The sequence below is a fragment of the Oncorhynchus nerka genome, unplaced genomic scaffold, assembly GCF_034236695.1.
Source record: "Oncorhynchus nerka isolate Pitt River unplaced genomic scaffold, Oner_Uvic_2.0 unplaced_scaffold_712, whole genome shotgun sequence".
Taxonomy (NCBI): Eukaryota; Metazoa; Chordata; class Actinopteri; order Salmoniformes; family Salmonidae; genus Oncorhynchus; species Oncorhynchus nerka.
Genome location: NW_027040468.1, coordinates 7,834 through 32,557, shown reverse-complemented (window position 1 = coordinate 32,557; position 24,724 = coordinate 7,834). Strand labels below are relative to the sequence as shown.

Genomic DNA, 24,724 nt, shown 5'->3' with positions numbered 1-24,724 from the left:
CAGGTGAGACACCATCATAACACAACCATCTGTCCTTCACCTGTAACCAGGTGAGAGACCATCATAACACAACCATCTGCCATTCACCTGTAACCAGGTGAGACACCATCATAACACAACCATCTGTCATTCACCTGTAACCAGGTGAGAGACCATCATAACACAACCATCTGCCATTCACCTGTAACCAGGTGAGACACCATCATAACAAACATTTGCCATTCACCTGTAACCAACCAGGTGAGACACCATCATAACACAACCATCTGTCATTCACCTGTAACCAGGTGAGACACCATCATAACACAACCATCTGTCATTCACCTGTAACCAGGTGAGACACCATCATAACACAAACATCTGTCATTCACCTGTAACCAGGTGAGACACCATCATAACACAAACATCTGTCCTTCACCTGTAACCACCATCATAACACAACCATCTGTCATTCACCTGTAACCAGGTGAGACACCATCATAACACAACCATCATAACCAGGTGAGACACCATCATAACACATCTGTCATTCACCTGTAACCAGGTGAGACACCATCATAACACAACCATCTGTCATTCACCTGTAACCAGGTGAGACACCATCATAACACAACCATCTGTCATTCACCTGTAACCAGGTGAGACACCATCATAACACAACCATCTGTCATTCACCTGTCACCATTCTCACCTGTATTCACCTGTAACCAGGTGAGACACCATCATAACACAACCATCTGTCATTCACCTGTAACCAGGTGAGACACCATCATAACACAAACATCTGTCATTCACACAACACCATCATAACACAAACATCTGTCATTCACCTGTAACCAGGTGAGACACCATCATAACACAACCATCTGTCATTCACCTGTAACCAGGTGAGACACCATCATAACACAACCATCATTCACCTGTAACCAGTCACCATTAACACAACTCTGTTCACCTGTAACCAGGTGAGACACCATCATAACACAACCATCTGCCATTCACCTGTAACCAGGTGAGACACCATCATAACACAACCATCTGTCATTCACCTGTAACTGAGGTGAGACACCATCATAACACAAACATCTGCCATTCACCTGTAACCAGGTGAGACACCATCATAACACAACTCTGTTCAAACCAGGTGAGACACCATCATAACACAACCATCTGTCATTCACCTGTAACCAGGTGAGACACCATCATAACACAACCATCTGCCATTCACCTGTTCACCTGTAACCAGGTGAGACACCATCATAACACAACCATCTGCCATTAACCACACCATCATAACACAACCATCTGTAACCAGGTGAGACACCATCATAACACAACCATCTGCCATTCACCTGTAACCAGGTGAGACACCATCATCATAACACAACCATCTGTCATTCACCTGTAACCAGGTGAGACACCATCATAACACAACCATTCACCTGCCATTCACCTGTAACCAGGTGAGACACCATCATAACACAACCATCTGTCATTCACCTGTAACCAGGTGAGACACCATCATAACACAACCATCTGTCATTCACCTGTAACCAGGTGAGACACCATCATAACACAACCATCTGTAACCATTCACCTGTAACCTGTAGGTGAGACACCATCATAACACAACCATCTGTCATTCACCTGTAACCAGGTGAGACACCATCATAACACAACCATCTGTCATTCACCTGTAACCAGGTCAAATCACAACCATCATTCACCTGTAAATCTGTGAATCCGTAACCAGGTTACTTATAATGGTTTTCATTCACCTGAAAGACTGCAGTGAAGACACCATCATAACACAACCATCTGTCATTCACCTGTAACCAGGTCAAATCATAAAATCTGTGAATCCGGTTACTTATGTTACAGTGAAGTTAAATTATCCTCTTAAGGACCCGCCCCTTTTTTTCAAGTCTAAAATGACGTACCCAAATATAACTTCCTGTAGCTCAGGCCCTGAAGCAAGGCTATGCATATTCTTGGTACCATTTGAAAGGAAACACTTTGAAGTTTGTGGAAATGTGAAAGGAATGTAGGAGAATATAACACAATAGATCTGGTAAAAGATAATACAAAGAAATAAACAACCATTCTTATGTATTTTTTTTGTACCATCATATTTGAAATGCAAGAGAAAGGCCATAATGTATTATTCCACCCCAGGTGCAATTTAGATTTTGGCCACTAGATGGCAGCAGTGTATGTGCATAGTTTTAGACTGATCCAATGAACTATTGCATTTCCGTTCAAAATGTTGTAGCAAGACTGCCCAAATGTGCCTAATTTGTTTATTAATAACTTTTCCTGTTCATAATTGTGGACTCTCCTCAAACAATAGCATGGTATTCTTTCACTGGAATAGCTACTATACATTGGACAGTGCAGTTAGATTAACAAGAATGTAAGCTTTCTGCCCATATCAGATATGTCTATGTCCTGGGAAATGTTCTTGTTACTTACAACCTCATGCTAACTGCATTAGCCTACAGTACGTTAGCTCAACCGTCCCGTGGAAGGGACACCGATCCCGAAGAAGATTTATTAACGAAAGAAGAAGAATATGGTGCAGTAATAAACTATTTTGAAGACAATAACTCTTATTCTTTTTATTAAAGATATCTATCAGGCACTATTACTCATCATTATGCAGCAGACATTTTAAATGGATTGGCTTTATAAAAAACATTCTCTTTCCAACACAAAATATATTACTTTAGTACTACTGTTACAGCTCATATTGTAAGAGGACATAACCTCCCCTGGAGCTGCCTCTTACTGCAATCACATGTTCAGCATATGGCTTTATGTATGAAATATCATTCCTCTTTTAGCCAAGGACAACAATGTCTTAGCTACTTCTGTTGTAGAAAATGAACAAGTAAATACTCCTGTACGTCCGATTAACGCAGTCGAGAGCAAACCTTTTCTTGGAGCAGGGTAGGTAGGTGTAACGATTTGTAGTCAGATCACATTCTTCTTTTATCCAATCGGATGGACAACACTAACTGGATGTACTAACTGTTCAAACCAATCAGAGAGCGGTAACACATACGGACGACAAACTATTCAAACCAATCGGAGAGCGGTAACTCATACGGACGACAAACTATTCAAACCAATCGGAGAGCGGTAACTCATACGGACGACAAACTATTCAAACCAATCGGAGAGCGGTAACTCATACGGACGACAAACTATTCAAACCAATCGGAGAGCAGTAACACAAACGGACGACAAACTATTCAAACCAATCGGAGAGCGGTAACACATACGGACGACAAACTATTCAAACCAATCGGAGAGCGGTAACTCATACGGACGACAAACTATTCAAACCAATCGGAGAGCGGTAACTCATACGGACGACAAACTATTCAAACCAATCGGAGAGCGGTAACACAAACGGACGACAAACTATTCAAACCAATCGGAGAGCAGTAACACAAACGGACAACAAACTATTCAAAAGGTGCAAAACAGTCTGCTACTGTGGTAAGAAAACCCATTCAATTTGCATCGTGAAAAAACTAAAACCATTAACTGACAGAAGGTAAGACAGAAGACAGACTGCAGAGGAAGTTGCTACAGTCAAGGCATCTGCACATCTATCCAACCACAGACAAACTACCTATCCCAGGTTTTGTCCCAGAACCCAGACCAACCGTCCGTGGCCCAGTCTACATATTGAACCCAGACCAACTGTCCGTGGCCCAGTCTACATATTGAACCCAGACCAACCGTCCGTGGCCCAGTCTACATATTGAACCCAGACCAACCGTCCGTGGCCCAGTCTACATATTGAACCCAGACCAACTGTCCGTGGCCCAACTGTCCGTGGCCCAGTCTACATATTGAACCCAGACCAACTGTCCGTGGCCCAACTGTCCGTGGCCCAGTCTACATATTGAACCCAGACCAACTGTCCGTGGCCCAACTGTCCGTGGCCCAGTCTACATATTGAACCCAGACCAACTGTGCGTGGCCCAGTCTACATATTGAACCCAGACCAACCGTCCGTGGCCCAGTCTACATATTGAACCCAGACCAACTGTCCGTGGCCCAGTCTACATATTGAACCCAGACCAACTGTCCGTGGCCTAGTCTACATATTGAACCCAGACCAACTGTCCGTGGCCTAGTCTACATATTGAACCCAGACCAACTGTCCGTGGCCCAACTGTCCGTGGCCCAGTCTACATATTGAACCCAGACCAACTGTCCGTGGCCTAGTCTACATATTGAACCCAGACCAACTGTCCGTGGCCCAACTGTCCGTGGCCCAGTCTACATATTGAACCCAGACCAACTGTCCGTGGCCCAGTCTACATATTGAACCCAGACCAACCGTCCGTGGCCCAGTCTACATATTGAACCCAGACCAACTGTCCGTGGCCCAGTCTACATATTGAACCCAGACCAACTGTCCGTGGCCCAGTCTACATATTGTATCGGGACCAAATAGGTTCAAACGTGTCCTGCGGCAACCACCTGAAAATGAACAACAGACATATTCCGTCCATGGCGGTTGGGTTGGCTGTAGTTGGACAGATGTCTTAAAGAAGCCTTGTTAGAAACAGGTTTAGTAAAAGGCAGGTGGTACAGAGAGGAGAGAGAGGGGGAACCGGATTAAAACAAACCGTAATATGCCTTTAAAAGTAATAAACACATTGTTGCGATTTGTTTAAATCGTGGCCCGGGGTGTTAAAGAACAGTAACAGTGACATAGGCATTTAAACACTTCCTAATACCACCTAGAGAAGAAGACAGTACATCATGCTGGGGGTGATCAGACCAAGGTCTGCTTCTGGCTCTGTCGTCCCAGAGATTAGAAGGACTCTCCCAGAATTCCTTTCACCGCATTCTCTCTGAACAAAGTACTGACATTTTGTGTAACTGGTGTTGAAGATTCTTCTCAGGTGGTCCTGGCCCGGGACGCCCTCACGATCCCTCCTTTCATACGACCAGGGGTTTGCAATGAAGAGTCTAGTTAAAGAGTGTTCAAAGATAACAGACATTTCCTGTTTGTAGGTCAGTGAACTCTGAACTTTGAGACCGAGCTCGGCTAGTGAAGTAAACGCGAACCACATTACAATCAGCACAGAGACACAGAGGTTCAACACGTAACACAGACCTGTCCAAAACATGACCAGTGACAGAAAGCGGCATTGTCCTTTTTGGATTTTTGCTTATTCATAGACATAACCAACACATTGTAATACACATAGCATTAGAAAAGGTCCTCACCAGCTGAGAGTTGAACTGACAAAATGGCTCTTACACAAGTAGACAAACACACCAAGACAAGACAGACAAGCATTTCTGGTGCATGAGCCTCGAGTCCAGTCCAGCGGAATGAGAGTGTTCAGAACAGTCATAATTGGAAGTTCAAACATTCCCCGCTTCTATGAGGTCCTCATCACACAACAGCCACCACTGAGACCACAGTCATCATCAATCTATCAATCTATCAATCCATCCATCCATCCATCTAGTGTTCCTGTTCCCGGTCTCTGCGTCGGACAGGGACAGCGAACATCGGCAGGGTCCGGAAGGAGGCGGTGTTGGTGTTGGGCGGCGTCTTGCTCTGCTCTGAGTTGCCTGCCGGCTCGTACGAGCACTTCCTCTTTTGGATGGCTTCGGCGCGCACGGCCAGGCTGCGGGCGCACACGGTGAGAAGGACGATGAGGGTACCCACCAGCAGGCTCACCATGGGCCACAGGACGCAGTGGAGGAGGACGCTGGCGTCGTGGGAGCGCCGCCACAGTACGTCGTCAGGCCTGCAGGGGGAGATAGAGGGCAAGGGGGTAAAAGTGTAGGAAGTTAGGGGGGGCATGAGGAGGCAACAAGAAAGTGGTGAGTGTTTACAGAATACAAAGCAATGTCTGTCTATCAGGAACTTCAGTGTTGACAGAAAAGAGACTAAATGCAGCACTAATGTCACCTATCAACATTAAATGTGAAGGATTGTCTGATGATCTAGGAGAAATGTATTCTGGATTCCATCCAGGGACAAAGTACATCGCGTTTCACTTAGTTGCAGAGAAGTCAGGATCCACAACGTGGTTTCTATCCACAGGAGGGATTCAGCACCGACTCTTTGGAGGAGGGTGAGGGGTGGAGGAGGGTGAGGGGTGGAGGAGGGTGAGGGATGGAGGAGGGTGAGGGGTGGAGGAGGGTGAGGGGTGGAGGAGGGAAGAGACATCAGGAGCACGTGGCAGACAGCTACAGCTGGCAGCAATGCAAGATGCAATGCAAGATGGGATGGAGAAAGACAGAGACATGGAGGGAGGAGGGAGGATGATGGGAGGAGGGAGGATGATGGGAGGAAGGAGGATGATGGGAGGTGGGAGGATGATGGGAGGAGGATGGGAGGTGGGAGGATGATGGGAGGTCGGAGGAAGGAGGGAGGATGATGGGAGGAGGGAGGAGGGAGGATGGTGGGAGGAGGGAGGATGATGGGAGGAGGGGAGAGGGAGGATTATGGGAGGAGGGAGGATGATGGGAGGAGGGAGGTTGGTGGGAGGATGATGGGAGGTGGGAGGAAGGAGGATGATGGGAGGAGGGAGGAGGGAGGATGATGGGAGGAGGGAGGAGGGAGGATGATGGGAGGGAGGATTATGGGAGGAGGGAGGATGATGGGAGGAGGGAGGATGATGGGAGGAGGGAGGGGGATGAGAGGATGGAGGATGATGGGAGGAGGGAGGAGGATGGGAGGAGGGAGGATGATGGGAGGAGGGATGAGGATGGGAGGAGGTAGGAGGATGGGAGAATGAGGAATATGGGAGGAGGATGAGAGGATGGAGGATGATGGGAGGAGGATGGGAGGAGGGAGGATGATGGGAGGAGAGAGGATGATGGGAGGAGGGAGGAGGATGGGAGGAGGGAGAATGATGGGAGGTGGGAGGAGGATGGGAGGAGGGAGGATGATGGGAGGTGGGAGGAAGGAGGAGGGAGGGTGATGGGAGGAGGGAGGAGGATGGGAGGAGGGAGAATGATGGGAGGAGGGAGGATGATGGGAGGAGGGAGGATGATGGGAGGAGGGAGGATGATGGGAGGTGGATGGGAGGAGGGAGGATGATGGGAGGAGGGAGGAGGGAGGATGATGGGAGGAGGGAGGAGGATGGGAGGTGGGAGGAAGGAGGATGATGGGAGGAGGGAGAAGGGAGGGTGATGGGAGGAGGGAGGAGGGAGGATTATGGGAGGAGGGAGGAGGATGATGGGAGGAGGGAGGAGGAGGATGATGGGAGGAGGGAGGAGGATGAGAGGATGGAGGATGATGGGAGGAGGGAGGAGGATGAGAGGATGGAGGATGGGAGGAGGGAGGAGGATGGGAGGAGGGAGGAGGATGGGAGGAGGGAAGATGATGGGAGGAGGGAGGGGGAGGATGATGGGAGGAGGGAGGATGATGGGAGGAGGGAGGAGGATGGGAGGAGGAGGAGGATGGGAGGAGGATGGGAGGAGGAGGATGATGGGAGGAGGGAGGATGATGGGAGGAGGGAGGATGATGGGAGGAGGGAGGAGAATGGGAGGAGGGAGGAAGGGGGATGATTGGAGGACGGAGGATGATGGGAGGAGGGAGGAGGGAGGATGATGGGAGGAGGGAGGAGGATGGGAGGAGGGAGGATGATGGGAGGAGGATGGGAGGAGGGAGGAGGATGGGAAGAGGGAGGATGATGGGAGGAGGGAGGAGGATGGGAGGAGGGAGGAGAATGGGAGGAGGGAGGATGATGGGAGGAGGGAGGATGATGGGAGGAGGGAGGAGGGAGGGGAGGAGAGGGAGAGGGAGGAGGATCGGAGGAGGGAGGAGAATGGGAGGAGGGAGGGGATGGGAGGAGGGAGGATGATGGGAGGAGGGAGGATGATTGGAGGACGGAGGATGATGGGAGGAGGATGGGAGGAGGGAGGAGAATGGGAGGACGGAGGAGGATGGGAGGAGGGAGGATGATGGGAGGAGGGAGGAGGATGGGAGAAGGGAGGAGGATGGGAGAAGGGAGGAGGATGGGAGGAGGGAGGAGGATGGGAGCAGGGAGGAGGATGGGAGGAGGGAGGAGGATGGGAGGAGGGAGGATGATGGCATCATTATGATGGTTTGACAGAAAAATATTAGCACAAAGACAGACATATACTAAAAGACAAGAGCAGGGTTGAAGGGAGATGAGCAGACAGACAGACAGACAGATAGATACTAAGAGACAAGGGCAGGGTTGAAGGGAGATGAGCAGACAGATAGATAGATAGATAGATAGATAGATAGATAGATAGATAGATAGATAGATAGATAGATAGATAGATAGATAGATAGATAGATAGATAGATAGATAGATAGATAGATAGATACTAAGAGACAATGGCAGGGTTGAAGGGTGATGAGCAGACAGATAGATAGATAGATAGATAGATAGATAGATAGATAGATAGATAGATAGATAGATAGATAGATAGATAGATAGATAGATAGATAGATAGATAGATAGATAGATAGATAGATAGATAGATAGATACTAAGAGACAATGGCAGGGTTGAAGGGAGATGAGCAGACAGATAGATAGATAGATACTAAGAGACAATGGCAGGGTTGAAGGGAGATGAGCAGACAGATAGATAGATAGATACTAAGAGACAATGGCAGGGTTGAAGGGAGATGAGCAGACAGATAGATAGATACTAAGAGACAATGGCAGGGTTGAAGGGAGATGAGCAGACAGACAGATAGATACTAAGAGACAATGGCAGGGTTGAAGGGAGATGAGCAGACAGACAGACATATACTAAGAGACAAGGGCAGGATTGAAGGGAGATGAGCAGACAGATAGATAGATACTAAGAGACAATGGCAGGGTTGAAGTGAGATGAGCAGACAGACAGATAGATACTAAGAGACAATGGCAGGGTTGAAGGGAGATGAGCAGACAGATAGATAGATACTAAGAGACAAGGGCAGGGTTGAAGGGAGATGAGCAGACAGACAGATAGATACTAAGAGACAAGGGCAGGGTTGAAGGGGGATGAGCAGACAGACAGATAGATACTAAGAGACAAGGGCAGGGTTGAAGGAGGATGAGCAGACAGACAGATAGATACTAAGAGACAAGGGCAGGGTTGAAGGAGGATGAGCAGACAGACAGATAGATACTAAGAGACAAGGGCAGGATTGAAGGGAGATGAGCAGACAGATAGATAGATACTAAGAGACAATGGCAGGGTTGAAGGGAGATGAGCAGACAGACAGACAGATACTAAGAGACAAGGGCAGGATTGAAGGGAGATGAGCAGACAGATAGATAGATACTAAGAGACAATGGCAGGGTTGAAGGGAGATGAGCAGACAGATAGATAGATACTAAGAGACAATGGCAGGGTTGAAGGGAGATGAGCAGACAGACAGATAGATACTAAGAGACAAGGGCAGGGTTGAAGGGAGATGAGCAGACAGACAGACATATACTAAAAGCCAAGAGCAGGGTTGAAGGGAGATGGAGGTCAGGAGGGGGAATTGGGGGCACAGCTTTGAACAAACTGAAAGCCTGGATGTAGCCAGAGAACAGGGGACGATACAGAACAGATGAAGAGAAACGCTGCATCATGTGTGAAGGAGTAATAACATGATCCCCTCATTTAGGGAAAGACCTGGTCAGTCATCGAACTGAACAGTGGGAACAGTGGGTTAACTGCCTTGTTCAGGGGAACAGTGGGTTAACTGCCTTGTTCAGGGGAACAGTGGGTTAACTGCCTTGTTCAGGGGAACAGTGGGTTAACTGCCTTGTTCAGGGGAACAGTGGTCAGGGGAACAGTGGGTTAACTGCCTTGTTCAGGGGAACAGTGGTCAGGGGAACAGTGGGTTAACTGCCTTGTTCAGGGGAACAGTGGTCAGAGGAACAGTGGGTTAACTGCCTTGTTCAGGGGAACAGTGGGTTAACTGCCTTGTTCAGGGGAACAGTGGGTTAACTGCCTTGTTCAGGGGAACAGTGAGTTAAATGCCTTGTTCAGGGAAACAGTGGATTAACTGCCTTGTTCAGGGGAATAAGGGGAACAGGGGAGTTGATGATATCTCTGAATGAGGGGAGTTGATGATATCTCTGAATGAGGGGATGTTGATGATATCTCTGAATGAGGGGAGTTGATGATATCTCTGAATGAGGGGATGTTGATGATATCTCTGAATGAGGGGAGTTGATGATATCTCTGAATGAGGGGAGTTGATGATACCTCTGAATGAGGGGATGTTGATGATATCTCTGAATGAGGGGGTGTTGATGATATCTCTGAATGAGGGGAGTTGATGATATCTCTGAATGAGAGGGAGTTGATGATATCTCTGAATGAGGGGATGTTGATGATATCTCTGAATGAGGGGATGTTGATGATATCTCTGAATGAGGGGAGTTGAAAATCCAAGAATGAGGGGAAGGAGATGGAGGTCAGGAGAGGGGATGTTGATGACAGCTTTGAACAAACTGAAAGCCTGGATGTAGCCAGAGAACAGAGGGACGATACAGAACAGATGAAGAGAAACGCTGCATGATGTGTGAAGGAGTAATAACATGATCCCTGATTTAGGGAAAGACCTGGTCAGTCATCGAACTGAACAGTGGGAACAGTGGGTTAACTGCCTTGTTCAGGGGAACAGTGGGTTAACTGCCTTGTTCATGGGAACAGTTGGTTAACTGCCTTGTTGAGGGGAACAGTGGGTTAACTGCCTTGTTCAGGGGAACAGTGGTATCAGGGAACAGTGGGTTAACTGCCTTGTTCAGGGAATGGTCAGGGGAACAGTGGGTTAACTGCCTTGTTCAGGGGAACAGTGGTCAGAGGAACAGTGGGTTAACTGCCTTGTTCAGGGGAACAGTGGGTTAACTGCCTTGTTGAGGGAACAGTTGGTTAACTGCTTGTTCAGGGGAACAGTGAGTTAAATGCCTTGTTCAGGGAACAGTGGATTAACTGCCTTGTTCAGGGAATAAGGGAACAGGGAGTTGATGATATCTCTGAATGAGGGGAGTTGATGATATCTCTGAATGAGGGGATGTTGATGATATCTCTGAATGAGGGGAGTTGATGATATCTCTGAATGAGGGGATGTTGATGATATCTCTGAATGAGGGGAGTTGATGATATCTCTGAATGAGGGGAGTTGATGATACCTCTGAATGAGGGGATGTTGATGATATCTCTGAATGAGGGGGTGTTGATGATATCTCTGAATGAGGGGAGTTGATGATATCTCTGAATGAGAGGGAGTTGATGATATCTCTGAATGAGGGGATGTTGATGATATCTCTGAATGAGGGGATGTTGATGATATCTCTGAATGAGGGGAGTTGAAAAGCCAAGAGCAGGGTTGAAGGGAGATGGAGGTCAGGAGGGGGACATTATCATTCAGCTTTAACAAACTGAAACCTGGATGTAGCCAGAAACAGGGGACGATACAGAACAGATGAAGAGAAACGCTGCATCATGTGTGAAGGAGTAATAACATGATCCCCTCATTTAGGGAAAGACCTGGTCAGTCATCGAACTGAACAGTGGGAACAGTGGGTTAACTGCCTTGTTCAGGGGAACAGTGGGTTAACTGCCTTGTTCAGGGGAACAGTGGGTTAACTGCCTTGTTCAGGGGAACAGTGGGTTAACTGCCTTGTTCAGGGGAACAGTGGTCAGGGTCAACAGTGGGTTAACTGCCTTGTTCAGGGAACAGTGGTCAGGGGAACAGTGGGTTAACTGCCTTGTTCAGGGCCTCTGAACAGTGGTCAGAGGGAACAGTGGAGTTAACTGCTGCTGAGTTCAGGGGAACAGTGGGATAACTGCCTTGTTCAGGGTCAACAGTGGGTTAACTGCCTTGTTCAGGGGAACAGTGAGTTAAATGTCCTTGTTCAGGGGAACAGTGGATTAACTGAACACTTGTTCAGGGGAATAAGGACAGAGAACAGGGGAGTTGATGATATCTCTGAATGAGGGGAGTTGATGATATCTCTGAATGAGGAGTGTTGATGATATCTCTGAATGAGGGATGTTGATGATATCTCTGAATGAGGGGATGTTGATGATATCTCTGAATGAGGGAGTTGATGATATCTCTGAATGAGGGATGTTGATGATATCTCTGAATGGAGGGAGTTGATGATATCTCTGAATGAGGGGAGTTGATGATACCTCTGAATGAGGGGAACATGATGAGTATCTCTGAATGAGGGGTTCAAAGGCCTCTGATATCTCTGAATGAGGGAGTTGACAGATATCTCTGAATGAGAGGGAGTTGATGATATCTCTGAATGAGGGATGTTGATGATATCTCTGAATGAGGGGATGTTGATGATATCTCTGAATGAGGGAGTTGATGATATCTCTGAATGAGGGGATGTTGATGATACCTCTGAATGAGGGATGTTGATGATACCTCTGAATGAGGAGTTGATCTGAACACTGGATGAGGGAGTTGATGATATCTCTGAATGAGGGTGTTGATGATACCTCTGAATGAGGGGAGTTGATGATACCTCTGAATGAGGGGAGTTGATGATACACTGAATGAGGGGATGTTGATGATACCTCTGAATGAGGGGAGTTGATGATACCTCTGAATGAGGGGATGTTGATGATATCTCTGAATGAGGGAGTTGATGATATCTCTGAATGAGGGGAGTTGATGATACCTCTGAATGAGGGAGTTGATGATACCTCTGAATGAAGGGAGTTGATGATACCTCTGAATGAAGGGAGTTGATGATACCTCTGAATGAAGGGATGTTGATGATACCTCTGAATAAAGGGATGTTGATGATACCTGGAATGAAGGGAGTTGATGATACCTCTCTGAATGAGGGAGTTGATGATACCTCTGAATGAGGGGATGTTGATGATATCTCTGAATGAGGAGTTCATGATACCTCTGAATGAGGGAGTTGATGATACCTCTGAATGAAGGGAGTTGATGATACCTCTGAATGAGGGGAGTTGATGATACCTCTGAATGAAGGGATGTTTCTAACAGTAATTGTCAGGCGTATAATCAGAGCATCTGGTTTTAGACTAAATACAGACTGATTACGGACTAGACAAGAGGAATATTTATCAGAGAGATAACAGATGCCAGGAATGAGGTGGATACAGATATACAGCAATAGGATTTTATTGTTGTTTTATGGGAGGGAACGTGATTCAGTACTCTTTATGTTCCAGTTAACAAAGTGTGAAAAAGTAATAATTATCCCGAATAGCAAAAGATCACAAAGCAGGTGTTGGATATAAAATGTTCAATAACATTATCTATTCTGTTTCTTTATTACATTAAAACTTTACTCTGCTGAACAGCTTGCATGCAAACTAAACACTGGACTAGATTGAGTTAAAATAAAGTCATATTTTAGATGATATATAAATAAAATGCACTGTAATCAGGCTGTTTTGGGGTAAGCAGTGGTCTGGAGGGGCCCACAGGCCAACACTGCAGCAGCCATACAGGCATTAACAGCAATATAAAGGGAGCACACAGTAGTGCAGTGTAGACTGCAGCAGAAGACACAGCCCAGTGTCAGCCAACACTGGACTAGAGGGAACGTGGACAGAGTCAACTCTGCTGAGGAGTTCAAAGGCCTCTGAACACTGGACTAGAGGGAACGTAGGACAGAGTCAACTCTGCTGAGGAGTTCACAGGCCTCTGAACACTGGACTAGAGGGAACGTGGACAGAGTCAACTCTGCTGAGGAGTTCACAGGCCTCTGAACACTGGACTAGAGGGAACGTAGGACAGAGTCAACTCTGCTGAGGAGTTCACAGGCCTCTGAACACTGGACTAGAGGGAACGTAGGACAGAGTCAACTCTGCTGAGGAGTTCACAGGCCTCTGAACACTGGACTAGAGGGAACGTAGGACAGAGTCAACTCTGCTGAGGAGTTCACAGGCCTCTGAACACTGGACTAGAGGGAACGTAGGACAGAGTCAACTCTGCTGAGGAGTTCACAGGCCTCTGAACACTGGACTAGAGGGAACGTAGGACAGAGTCAACTCTGCTGAGGAGGTCACAGGCCTCTGAACACTATCCGTGTACCATTTCAGTTATAAACATACGTTACACTTTGCATTTATTTCAATCAATCTAAGAGTTTACTGGTGATGGAGAAAATCACTTGCATTGCGACAAGAGTAATCTGCAATACAATGAACTGCCCAGATGAACAAAAGGCCCAACTCAAGAGGTGGAGGGCTCCCGAGTGGCGCAGCGGTCTATAAGGCACTGCATTTTAGTCACAACAGACCCTGGTTCGATTTCAGGCTGTATCACAACTGGCCGTGATTGCGAGTCCCATAGGGCGGCGCACAATTGGCCCAGCGTCGTTCGGGATTAGGCCGTCATTGTAAATAAGAAATTGTTCTGAACTGACTTGCGGAGTTAAATAAAGAAGAGTGTCCTGGATACAGGCCCCAGGTGTACCAGGCCCCAGGTGTACCAGGTGTACCAGGTGTTCCAGGCCCCAGGTGTACCAGGTGTACCAGGCCCCAGGTGTACCAGGTGTACCAGGCCCCAGGTGTACCAGGTGTACCAGGCCCCAGGTGTACCAGGTGTACCAGGCCCCAGGTGTACCAGGTGTACCAGGTGTACCGTGTACCAGGTGTACCAGGCCCCAGGTGTACCAGGTGTACCATGAGACCCACACGGTCTGCAACAGTACGTGTTGATTCCTTGAGTCACACTTTCTCAACAAGATCCAATGAGCCTCCAAAAATAGCCACTGAAGGGATGATTGGCCACGGATAAGTGTTGATAAGTGGTGTTCTCAGACTACTCCCTACAGTACATGGAACATGTCATGTCCTGCCCCACAGGAAATGGATCCACAGCAGGCGACAGACTCTCCCATCACCACACAGCTGATGACCAGGTGCATCTTGTGACTTCACTGCCTGTCTGCTACTGTCTTTGCCATATTCGCTTTGTCGAATGTAAGTCATGTTAAGAGTTAAGACTTACTGCAGGAAAATATTACACGTGAAAATAGCAATAGTTTAGTTGAAAAAGAACAGAGAGGGTTTTTGAAAAGGCGGCCACATTACATTGTTACACCTTGTCCATCTGGTTCTCACTGCTTCTCCCTAAAATAGACTGCAGACTGAGCCTGTCCTGACAAACAATCCATCTTCCAGTTTGCCCAGACGGGTCTCAAATCTCGAGAATCTCTTTGGAGGGAAAAAGTGTTTGTGTTTTACTTCAGCCAACACCTGTTTGGTCTCGTGACAGCTCTGAAGGTGCTGCTATATAACCAGGGAGCGTGTGAACATGTATTGTGGGTTGACAAAGTACTGTAGACACTTCTTCTGTGGTGGTTGAGAGAGCACCGGGATTCAGGATCTCTCAGTTTGAATTGAATTTCACTTCCTGAATTGACAAATCCTCCTATATTAAACTCGGTATGAGACATGTCTTGAGAGAGGGTTATTGTAATCAGAATGAGAGCAGGGAAGGTAGGTCTCTGTCACCTCTCAGAAGATGGAATTCTAACATTGTTGTATTCTGCTTTATTAAATTGTCGTTGATGTATGCTCTCACCAGTGGGAGTGGTAGGGGAGGGGCTCACCTCTCAGAAGACAGAATACTTATATTGGTGCATTAGGGAAGGAAGTGAGTAGGAAGCAAGTGAGCAGGAAGGAAGTGAGCAGGAAGGACGTGAGCAGGAAGGAAGTGAGCAGGAAGGATGTGAGCAGGAAGGACGTGAGCAGGAAGGACGTGAGCAGGAAGGAAGTGAGCAGGAAGGACGTGAGCAGGAAGGACGTGAGCAGGAAGGACGTGAGCAGGAAGGACGTGAGCAGGAAGGAAGTGAGCAGGAAGGACGTGAGCAGGAAGGAAGTGAGCAGGAAGGACGTGAGCAGGAAGGATGTGAGCAGGAAGGACGTGAGCAGGAAGGACGTGAGCAGGAAGGATGTGAGCAGGAAGGATGTGAGCAGGAAGGACGTGAACATGATTGTTGATGTATTGTCTCATTCTTCTCAGTATGAGTGACATGGGGGTGGGGAGGGGGTCTCACCTCTCAAACGATGGAATTCTGACATGGTAGGGGAGGAGCTAACGGTAGAGGAGGGGCTAGTGGTAGCGTTTGGGTTAAGGGAGGGCTAGTGGTAGGGTTTGGGTTAAGGGAGGGGCTAGTAGTAAGGTTTAGGGGAGGGGAGGGTCTAATAGTAGGGTTTAGGGTTACGGGAGGGGCTAGTGGTAGGGTTAGGGGGAGGGGCTAGTGGTAGGGTTAGGGGAGTGGCTAGGGGAGGGTTAGGGGGTTAGGGGCTAGTGGTAGGGTTAGGGGAGGGGCTAGGGGAGGGTAGGGTAGGGTTTAGGGGTAGGGGAGGGTCTAATAGTAAGGTTTAGGGTTAGGGAGGGGCTAGTGGTAGGGGAGGGGCTAGCGGTAGGGTTTAGGGGAGGGTCTCACCTTCTCTGCTGGTTGAAGAAACAGGTGAAGGATTGGGAGCTGACCTCTTTAGTCCAGTAGTCCTCCCACCACAGAACGTTGTCCTTGTTCTTCTGGTTGTCCCTCTCACATGGAGGAACGTACGAGCACTGGACAGAGAGAGAGAGGGAGAGAGAGGGAGAGAGAGAGAGAGAGAGAGAGAGAAAGAGAGAGAGAAAGAGCAAGAGAGAGAGAGAGAGAGAGAGAGAGACAGAGAGAGGGAGAGGGAGGGAGGGAGAGAGAGAAAGAGAGAAAGAGTGAGAGAGAGACAGGGAGGGAGAGGGAGAGGGAGAGGGAGGGAGAGAGAGAAAGAAAGAAAGAGAGAGGAGGAGAGGAAGGGAGAGAGCGAGAGAGGGAGAGAGAGAAAGAGAGTGTTATACAGTGCTACTAGCCATAATGTAATGCATCAAGACATAGGGTATCAAACACATCAAACACGTGGTTTCCCTGTGGTTGACACCATTCCATTGACTCCATTCCAGCCATTATTATGAGTCATCCTCCCCTCAGCAGCCTCCACTGATCGTGACAGAAACACATTCAAACAGTCATAAACAGGCCAGCAAAAACCGTACTGTGCATGAGGTTGATAGGGCTACAAAGGTCAACCAAGTCATCTTAAATGCAGATGTAAAAGAGACTCCAATTTCCCCTTGAACATGTGAGAACCGTGAGAGATACAGACACTGTCTAGAAGAGACTACAGGTGAGGATCGTGAGAGATACAGACACTGTCTAGAAGAGACTACAGGTGAGGATCGTGAGAGATACAGACACTGTCTAGAAGAGACTACAGGTGAGGATCGTGAGAGATACAGACACTGTCTAGAAGAGACTACAGGTGAGGACCGTGAGAGATACAGACACTGTCTAGAAGACACTACAGGTGAGGACCGTGAGAGATACAGACACTGTCTAGAAGAGACTACAGGTGAGGACCGTGAGAGATACAGACACGGTCTAGAAGACACTACAGGTGAGGATCATGAGAGATACAGACACTGTCTAGAAGACACTACAGGTGAGGACCGTGAGAGATACAGACACTGTCTAGAAGAGACTACATGTGAGGACCGTGAGAGATACAGACACTGTCTAGAAGAGACTACAGGTGAGGACCGTGAGAGATACAGACACTGTCTAGAAGACACTACAGGTGAGGACCGTGAGAGATACAGACACTGTCTAGAAGACACTACAGGTGAGGACCGTGAGAGATACAGACACTGTCTAGAAGACACTACATGTGAGGACCGTGAGAGATACAGACACTGTCTAGAAGACACTACAGGTGAGGACCGTGAGAGATATAGACACTGTCTAGAAGACACTACAGGTGAGGATCGAGAGAGATACAGACACTGTCTAGAAGAGACTACAGGTGAGGACCGTGAGAGATACAGACACTGTCTAGAAGACACTACAGGTGAGGACCGTGAGAGATACAGACACTGTCTGCATCCATTCCCTGGTTGATAAAGCCCTGAAGGTAATCCTCTCCATGGGAGATATAAGAAGCTTTTCTTCCGCGGCCGAGTCAAGCTGTCATTCTCCCTCAGTCTGTCTGAAATGATGCCCTATTTCCATTACATTAACTATAAAGTTCACTACTGTTGATGAAAGCCTATAGGCCTCTGGTTGAAAGTAGATCACTACCATATAAGGACAAGGGTTCCATTTGGGAGGCAATCACAGTTTCACATCATTTTCCTCAGTCTACTTTTCAGGGCATGAAGAGCCAGAGCTGTGGGCACTGGAACAAAACAGAACCCATGGGGTGTCTGATTGGAATCCAGTCGGAGGATAACAGGGTTTCCATGGTAATTCTCCAGTCAGGGGTTACGCAGTGCGAATTGGGGCAAGGGGAGTGAAGAAGGGGAAGCGGGGGAAGTCGGGGTAATTCATTCTCCTGATAATGTGGTGCTGGTTGGTCGGTGGTCACCATTACCTCTGCCACCTCCATCACATAGACCATATTGTTGGCTTTGGTGAGATAGAAAGCCTGGCTGAAATGGCCCTAAGTCAGGAATGAACAACACTCTAAATGACTCTATATCAGGAATGAACAACACTCTAAATGACTCTATATCAGGTATGAACAACACTCTAAATGACTCTATATCAGGAATGACCAACACTCTAAATGACTCTATAGCAGGAATGAACAACACTCTAAATGACTCTATATCAGGAATGAACAACACTCCTTCTCTGTAGCCGACGTGAGTAAGACATTTAAATGTGTTAACCCTCGCAAGGCAATCGCCATCACACTGCACACTGCCCTATCCCATCTGGACAAGAGGAATACCTACAGTTGAAGTTAGAAGTTTACATACACCTCAGCCAAATACATTTAAACAGTTTTTCACAATTCCTGACATTTAATCAGAGTAAAAAATCCACACTTAACCCAACCCCTCTGAATCAGAGAAGTGCAGGGGGCTGCCTTGATCAACATCCGCAACACCCAGGGGTTAACTGCCTTGATCAACATCCGCAACACCCAGGGGTTAACTGCCTTGATCAACATCCGCAACACCCAGGGGTTAACTGCCTTGATCAACATCCACAACACCCAGGGGTTAACTGCCTTGATCAACATCCGCAACACCCAGGGGTTAACTGCCTTGATCAACATCCACAACACCCAGGGGTTAACTGCCTTGATCAACATCCACAACACCCAGGGGTTAACTGCCTTGATCAACATCCACAACACCCAGGGGTTAACTGCCTTGATCAACATCCACAACACCCAGGGGTTAACTGCCTTGATCAACATCCACAACACCCAGGGGTTAACTGCCTTGATCAACATCTAGGCTCCCTTGACCACTCTTACATAGGACTGCCCTGAACACAAGCATCCTTCGTGGCCTCCTTCATGGATCAGGGCTAATATAGCCTAGCCACTGTCCTGAAGTGACCAGACATTTCTGGACATGAGCCTATTTTAGATCAAGAGCCCAGGATTCTGTTTTAGAAGCACGGTTTCCACTGCTCCTACGGTCTTGATTCGGTTTCCACTGCTCCTACGGTCTTGATTCGGTTTCCACTGCTCCTACGGTCTTGATTCGGTTTCCACTGCTCCTACGGTCTTGATTCGGTTTCCACTGCTCCTACGGTCTTGATTCGGTACTGCAGTTTAACTGACGCCCGACACCAGAAAGACAATTTACATTGACGGCCACATAGAGAAGTCAGATTAGAAAATTCCTAGTAAGAGACTTTAGTCATAACTTTTGTGCGCAAAAATAAATCTATTCAAATAATTGTAGCTGAGGCCAATGTTTTTGTCATCACTCACAACTGAAGATACTAACAATTTTATAATGAATGAAATGTCGGCCATGTTTATGGATGGAGCCCTGCTCCCTGTTTACACTGAGGGACAGCGTGCACGTGAATCCAGATACAATCCGGCTACAGACGCTCCATGAATCGGTGTATGAGAACGTGAGCAGATTACGTTGAAAACATCGGTCGTACATCTTGGACCCAGTCTCCAGTTCTTTTATACCTCAGCGACGTAGATAAGGACGAAGCCAACAGCCGGTCCAAACTGGCCCAGTTTCATGTGGCAGGGCCTTGGACAATCCTCTGTTAATGTTATACTTTATACTCTCTGATCGCATGGTATTGCTGTCTATGGGGACAGTTACAGTACATTATCTCTGATCTCATGGCATTGCTGTCTATGAGGACAGTTACAGTACATTATCTCTGATCTCATGGCATTGCTGTCTATGGGGACAGTTACAGTCGATTGTGCATCTATAAAAGTTTGTCAGGGTTTTAGGTGACAAGCCAAATTTCTTTGCGCCTTCTTCCCCACACTGTAGGTGTGGGTGGACCATTTCAGTTTGTCCGTGATGTGTATGCCGAGGAACTTAAAACTTTCCACCTTCTCCACTGATGTCCTGTCGATGTGGATAAGGGGGTGCTCCCTCTGCTGTTTCCTGAAGTCCACGATCATCTCTTTTGTTTTGATGATTGAGTTGGAGGCGTGCATGGCCACGCAGTTATGGTTGAACAGGACGTATAGGAGGGGCTAAGCATGCACCCTTGTGGGGCCCCAGTGTTGAGGATCAGCAAAGTGGAGGTGTTGTTTCCTACCTACGGCGGCCCGTCAGGAAGTCCAGGAGTCAATCACGCAGGGTGGGGTTGAGACCCAGGGTCTCAAGATTAATGATGAGCTTGAGGTCCTGTTCGTTCTCTCTCTCTCTCTCTCTCTCTCTCTCTCTGCCAAATGAACACTACAAACTTCAATCCAAGTTAATTTAATTAATTTAATCATTTTCAGCGGGCCATTCACTCAAGCACCCAAAGCACTTCCTTGGCAACGAATGAGAGGAAAGTAGTCCTTCTGTCTTGGCCTAGATGTGTGTTCTGAAACCATGGTGATGGGCTGAGGACCTTGATCTGGCTGTTGATCTGGCTCTCTGGGCTGGCTGACACTCACTATGACCCCTTTTCTTTCTTTCTTTCTTTCTCTCTCTCTCTCTCTCTCTCTCTCTCCCCCCCTCTCTCTCTCTCTCTCTGTCTCTCTGTCTCTCTGTCTCTCTGTCTCTCTCTCGGTCTCTCGGTCTCTCTGTCTCTCTGTCTCTCTGTCTCTCTGTCTCTCTGTCTCTGTGTCTCTCTCTCTCTCTCTCTCTCTTCCCAACATCATATTTTTAAGCAGATTAGCATGAGCAGGTGAGTCAGTGGATGCTGACAGAGAGAGAGAGAGAGAGAGAGAGAGAGAGAGAGAGAGAGAGAGAGAGAGAGGGGGGGGGGGGAGACTGAACAGAGAGGGGGGATAGAAAGCAGCAGCTCAGCGGTTTATGTTCTAAATGTAATGAAGACCTTGTGGTCCTGTCCCTCTGTCTGCTGCTCCACATCAGGTAGTTGACCTCAGCTTCCCTTGGTATGTTAAACCTTCACAAGTCCTCTACAGGACACTGTATCAGTGGTACCACTACCACAACAACAACAACCACCAAAAGGCTCCTGAACAGCTTCTACCCCCAATGCTATTGGTCAATCAGCTTCTACCCCCAATGCTATTGGTCAATCAGTAAAAAAAATGGTGATCTTAATTTGTATGCGGATGACACTAGTATGTATTTTTATTTTGTTTATTTTTTATTTTACCTTTATTTAACCAGGCAAGTCAGTTAAGAACACATTCTTATTTTCAATGACGGCCTAGAAACAGTGGGTTAACTGGTCTAGGAACAGTGGGTTAACTGCCTGTTCAGGGGCAGAACGACAGATTTGCACCTTGTCAGCTCAGGGGTTTGAACTTGCAACCTTCCGGTTACTAGTCCAACACTCTAACCACTAGGCTACCCTGCCGCCCCAATGTAATTGTTCCGACTGTTGATTCAGCGTTGTCAAGGTTACAGTCTGATGTTGCAGCTGTTCAGGAAGCTTTGACCAATTGAAAGCTTGTACAGACAAAACTAAATAAATACATGCTGTTTCCAACGTCTCATAGAAGACCCTCTGTGGGGAACCTTCAATGGTTCTGTAACTGAACCTCTGTGAGGATACATCTCTACTCCTTCAATGGTTCTGTAACTGAACCTCTGTGGGGATACATCTCCACTCCTTCAATGGTTCTGTAACTGAACCTCTGTGGGGATACATCTCCACTCCTTCAATGGTTCTGTAACTGAACCTATGTGGGGATACATCTCCACTCCTTCAATGGTTCTGTAACTGAACCTCTGTCTGGTTACATCTCCACTCCTTCAATGGTTCTGTAACTGAACCTCTGTGGGGATACATCTCCACTCCTTCAATGGTTCTGTAACTGAACCTCTGTGGGGTTACATATCCACTCCTTCAATGGTTCTGTAACTGAACCTCTGTGGGGATACATCTCCACTCCTTCAATGGTTCTGTAACTGAACCTCTGTCTGGTTACATCTCCACTCCTTCAATGGTTCTGTAACTGAACCTCTGTGGGGATACATCTCCACTCCTTCAATGGTTCTGTAACTGAACCTCTGTGGGGTTACATATCCACTCCTTCAATGGTTCTGTAACTGAACCTCTGTGGGGTTACATCTCCACTCCTTCAATGGTTCTGTAACTGAACCTCTGTGGGGATACATCTCCACTCCTTCAATGGTTCTGTAACTGAACCTATGTGGGGATACATCTCCACTCCTTCAATGGTTCTGTAACTGAACCTCTGTGGGGATACATCTTCACTCCTTCAATGGTTCTGTAACTGAACCTCTGTGGGTTTACATCTCCACTCCTTCAATGGTTCTGTAACTGAACCTCTGTGGGGATACATCTCCACTCCTTCAATGGTTCTGTAACTGAACCTCTGTTGGGATACATCTCCACTCCTTCAATGGTTCTGTAACTGAACCTCTGTGGGGATACATCTCCACTCCTTCAATGGTTCTGTAACTGAACCTCTGTGGGGATACATATCCACTCCTTCAATGGTTCTGTAACTGAACCTCTGTGGGGATACATATCCACTCCTTCAATGGTTCTGTAACTGAACCTCTGTGGGGATACATCTCCACTCCTTCAATGGTTCTGTAACTGAACCTCTGTGGGGTTACATCTCCACTCCTTCAATGGTTCTGTAACTGAACCTCTGTGGGGATACATCTCCACTCCTTCAATGGTTCTGTAACTGAACCTCTGTGGGGTTACATCTCCACTCCTTCAATGGTTCTGTAACTGAACCTCTGTCTGGTTACATCTCCACTCCTTCAATGGTTCTGTAACTGAACCTCTGTGGGGATACATCTCCACTCCTTCAATGGTTCTGTAACTGAACCTCTGTGGGGATACATCTCCACTCCTTCAATGGTTCTGTAACTGAACCTCTGTGGGGATACATCTCCACTCCTTCAATGGTTCTGTAACTGAACCTCTGTCTGGTTACATCTTCACTCTTTCAATGGTTCTGAACAAAGTCCCTGCATACAAATACCTTGACTTTTAGATGGACAATCTCTCCCCCATCCCCTGTTCTCTCTCTAACTGTCTGTCTCCTCCATCCCCCTGTGCTCTCTCTAGAACTGTCTCCTCCATCCCCCTGTTCTCTCTCTAGGTCTGTCTCCTCCATCCCCTGTTCGCTCTCTAGGTCTGTCTCCTCCATCCCCTGTTCTCTCTCTAGGTCTGTCTCCTCCATCCCCTGTTCTCTCTCTAGGTCTGTCTCCTCCATCCCCTGTTCTCTCTCTAACTGTCTGTCTCCTCCATCTCCTGTTCTCTCTGTAGGTCTGTCTCCTCCATCCCCCTGTTCTCTCTCTAGGTCTGTCTCCTCCATCCCCCTGTTCTCTCTCTATGTCTGTCTCCTCCATCCCCTGTTCTCTCTCTAGGTTTTCTCCTCCATCCCCCTGTTCTCTCTCTAGGCCTGTCTCCTCCATCCCCCTGTTCTCTCTCTAGGTCTGTCTCCTCCATCCCCTGTTCTCTCTCTATGTCTGTCTCCTCCATCCCCTGTTCTCTCTCTAGGTCTGTCTCCTCCATCCCCTGTTCTCTCTCTAGGTCTGCCTCCTCCATCCCCCTGTTCTCTCTCTATGTCTGTCTCCTCCATCCCCCTGTTCTCTCTCTAGGTCTGTCTCCTCCATCCCCCTGTTCTCTCTCTAGGTCTGACTCCTCCATCCCCTGTTCTCTCTCTAGGTCTGTCTCCTCCATCCCCCTGTTCTCTCTCTAGGCCTGTCTCCTCCATCCCCTGTTCTCTCTCTAGGTCTGTCTCATCCATCCCCTGTTCTCTCTCTAGAACTGTCTCCTCCATCCCCTGTTCTCTCTCTAGGTCTGTCTCCTCCATCCCCCTGTTCTCTCTCTAGGCCTCTCTCCTCCATCCCCCTGTTCTCTCTCTAGGTCTGTCTCCTCCATCCCCCTGTTCTCTCTCTAGGTCTGTCTCCTCCATCACCTGTTCTCTCTCTAGAACTGTCTCCTCCATCCCCCTGTTCTCTCTCTAGGTCTGTCTCCTCCATCCCCCTGTTCTCTCTCTAGGCCTCTCTCCTCCATCCCCTGTTCTCTCTCTAGGTCTGTCTCCTCCATCCCCTGTTCTCTCTCTAGGTCTGTCTCCTCCATCCCCTGTTCTCTCTCTAACTGTCTGTCTCCTCCATCCCCTGTTCTCTCTCTAGGTCTGTCTCCTCCATCCCCTGTTCTCTCTCTAGGCCTGTCTCCTCCATCCCCCTGTTCTCTCTCTAGGTCTGTCTCCTCCATCGCCTGTTCTCTCTCTAGGTCTGTCTCCTCCATCCCCCTGTTCTCTCTCTAGGTCTGTCTCCTCCATCCCCTGTTCTCTCTCTAACTGTCTGTCTCCTCCATC

General features: G+C 47.8%; 1 protein-coding gene across 1 annotated transcript; it reads right to left on the bottom strand.

Moving 5' to 3' along the window:
• Nucleotides 1–3,542: 3,542 nt before the first annotated feature.
• Nucleotides 3,543–16,550, bottom strand: LOC135571176 (calcium-activated potassium channel subunit beta-4-like; the record flags this gene model as incomplete). The annotated part of the gene is made up of 2 exons (XM_065016965.1): nt 3,543–5,789; nt 16,414–16,550. Coding segments are annotated over 2 exons (426 nt in total), but the record flags the coding sequence as incomplete, so codon positions are not given.
• Nucleotides 16,551–24,724: the final 8,174 nt, after the last annotated feature.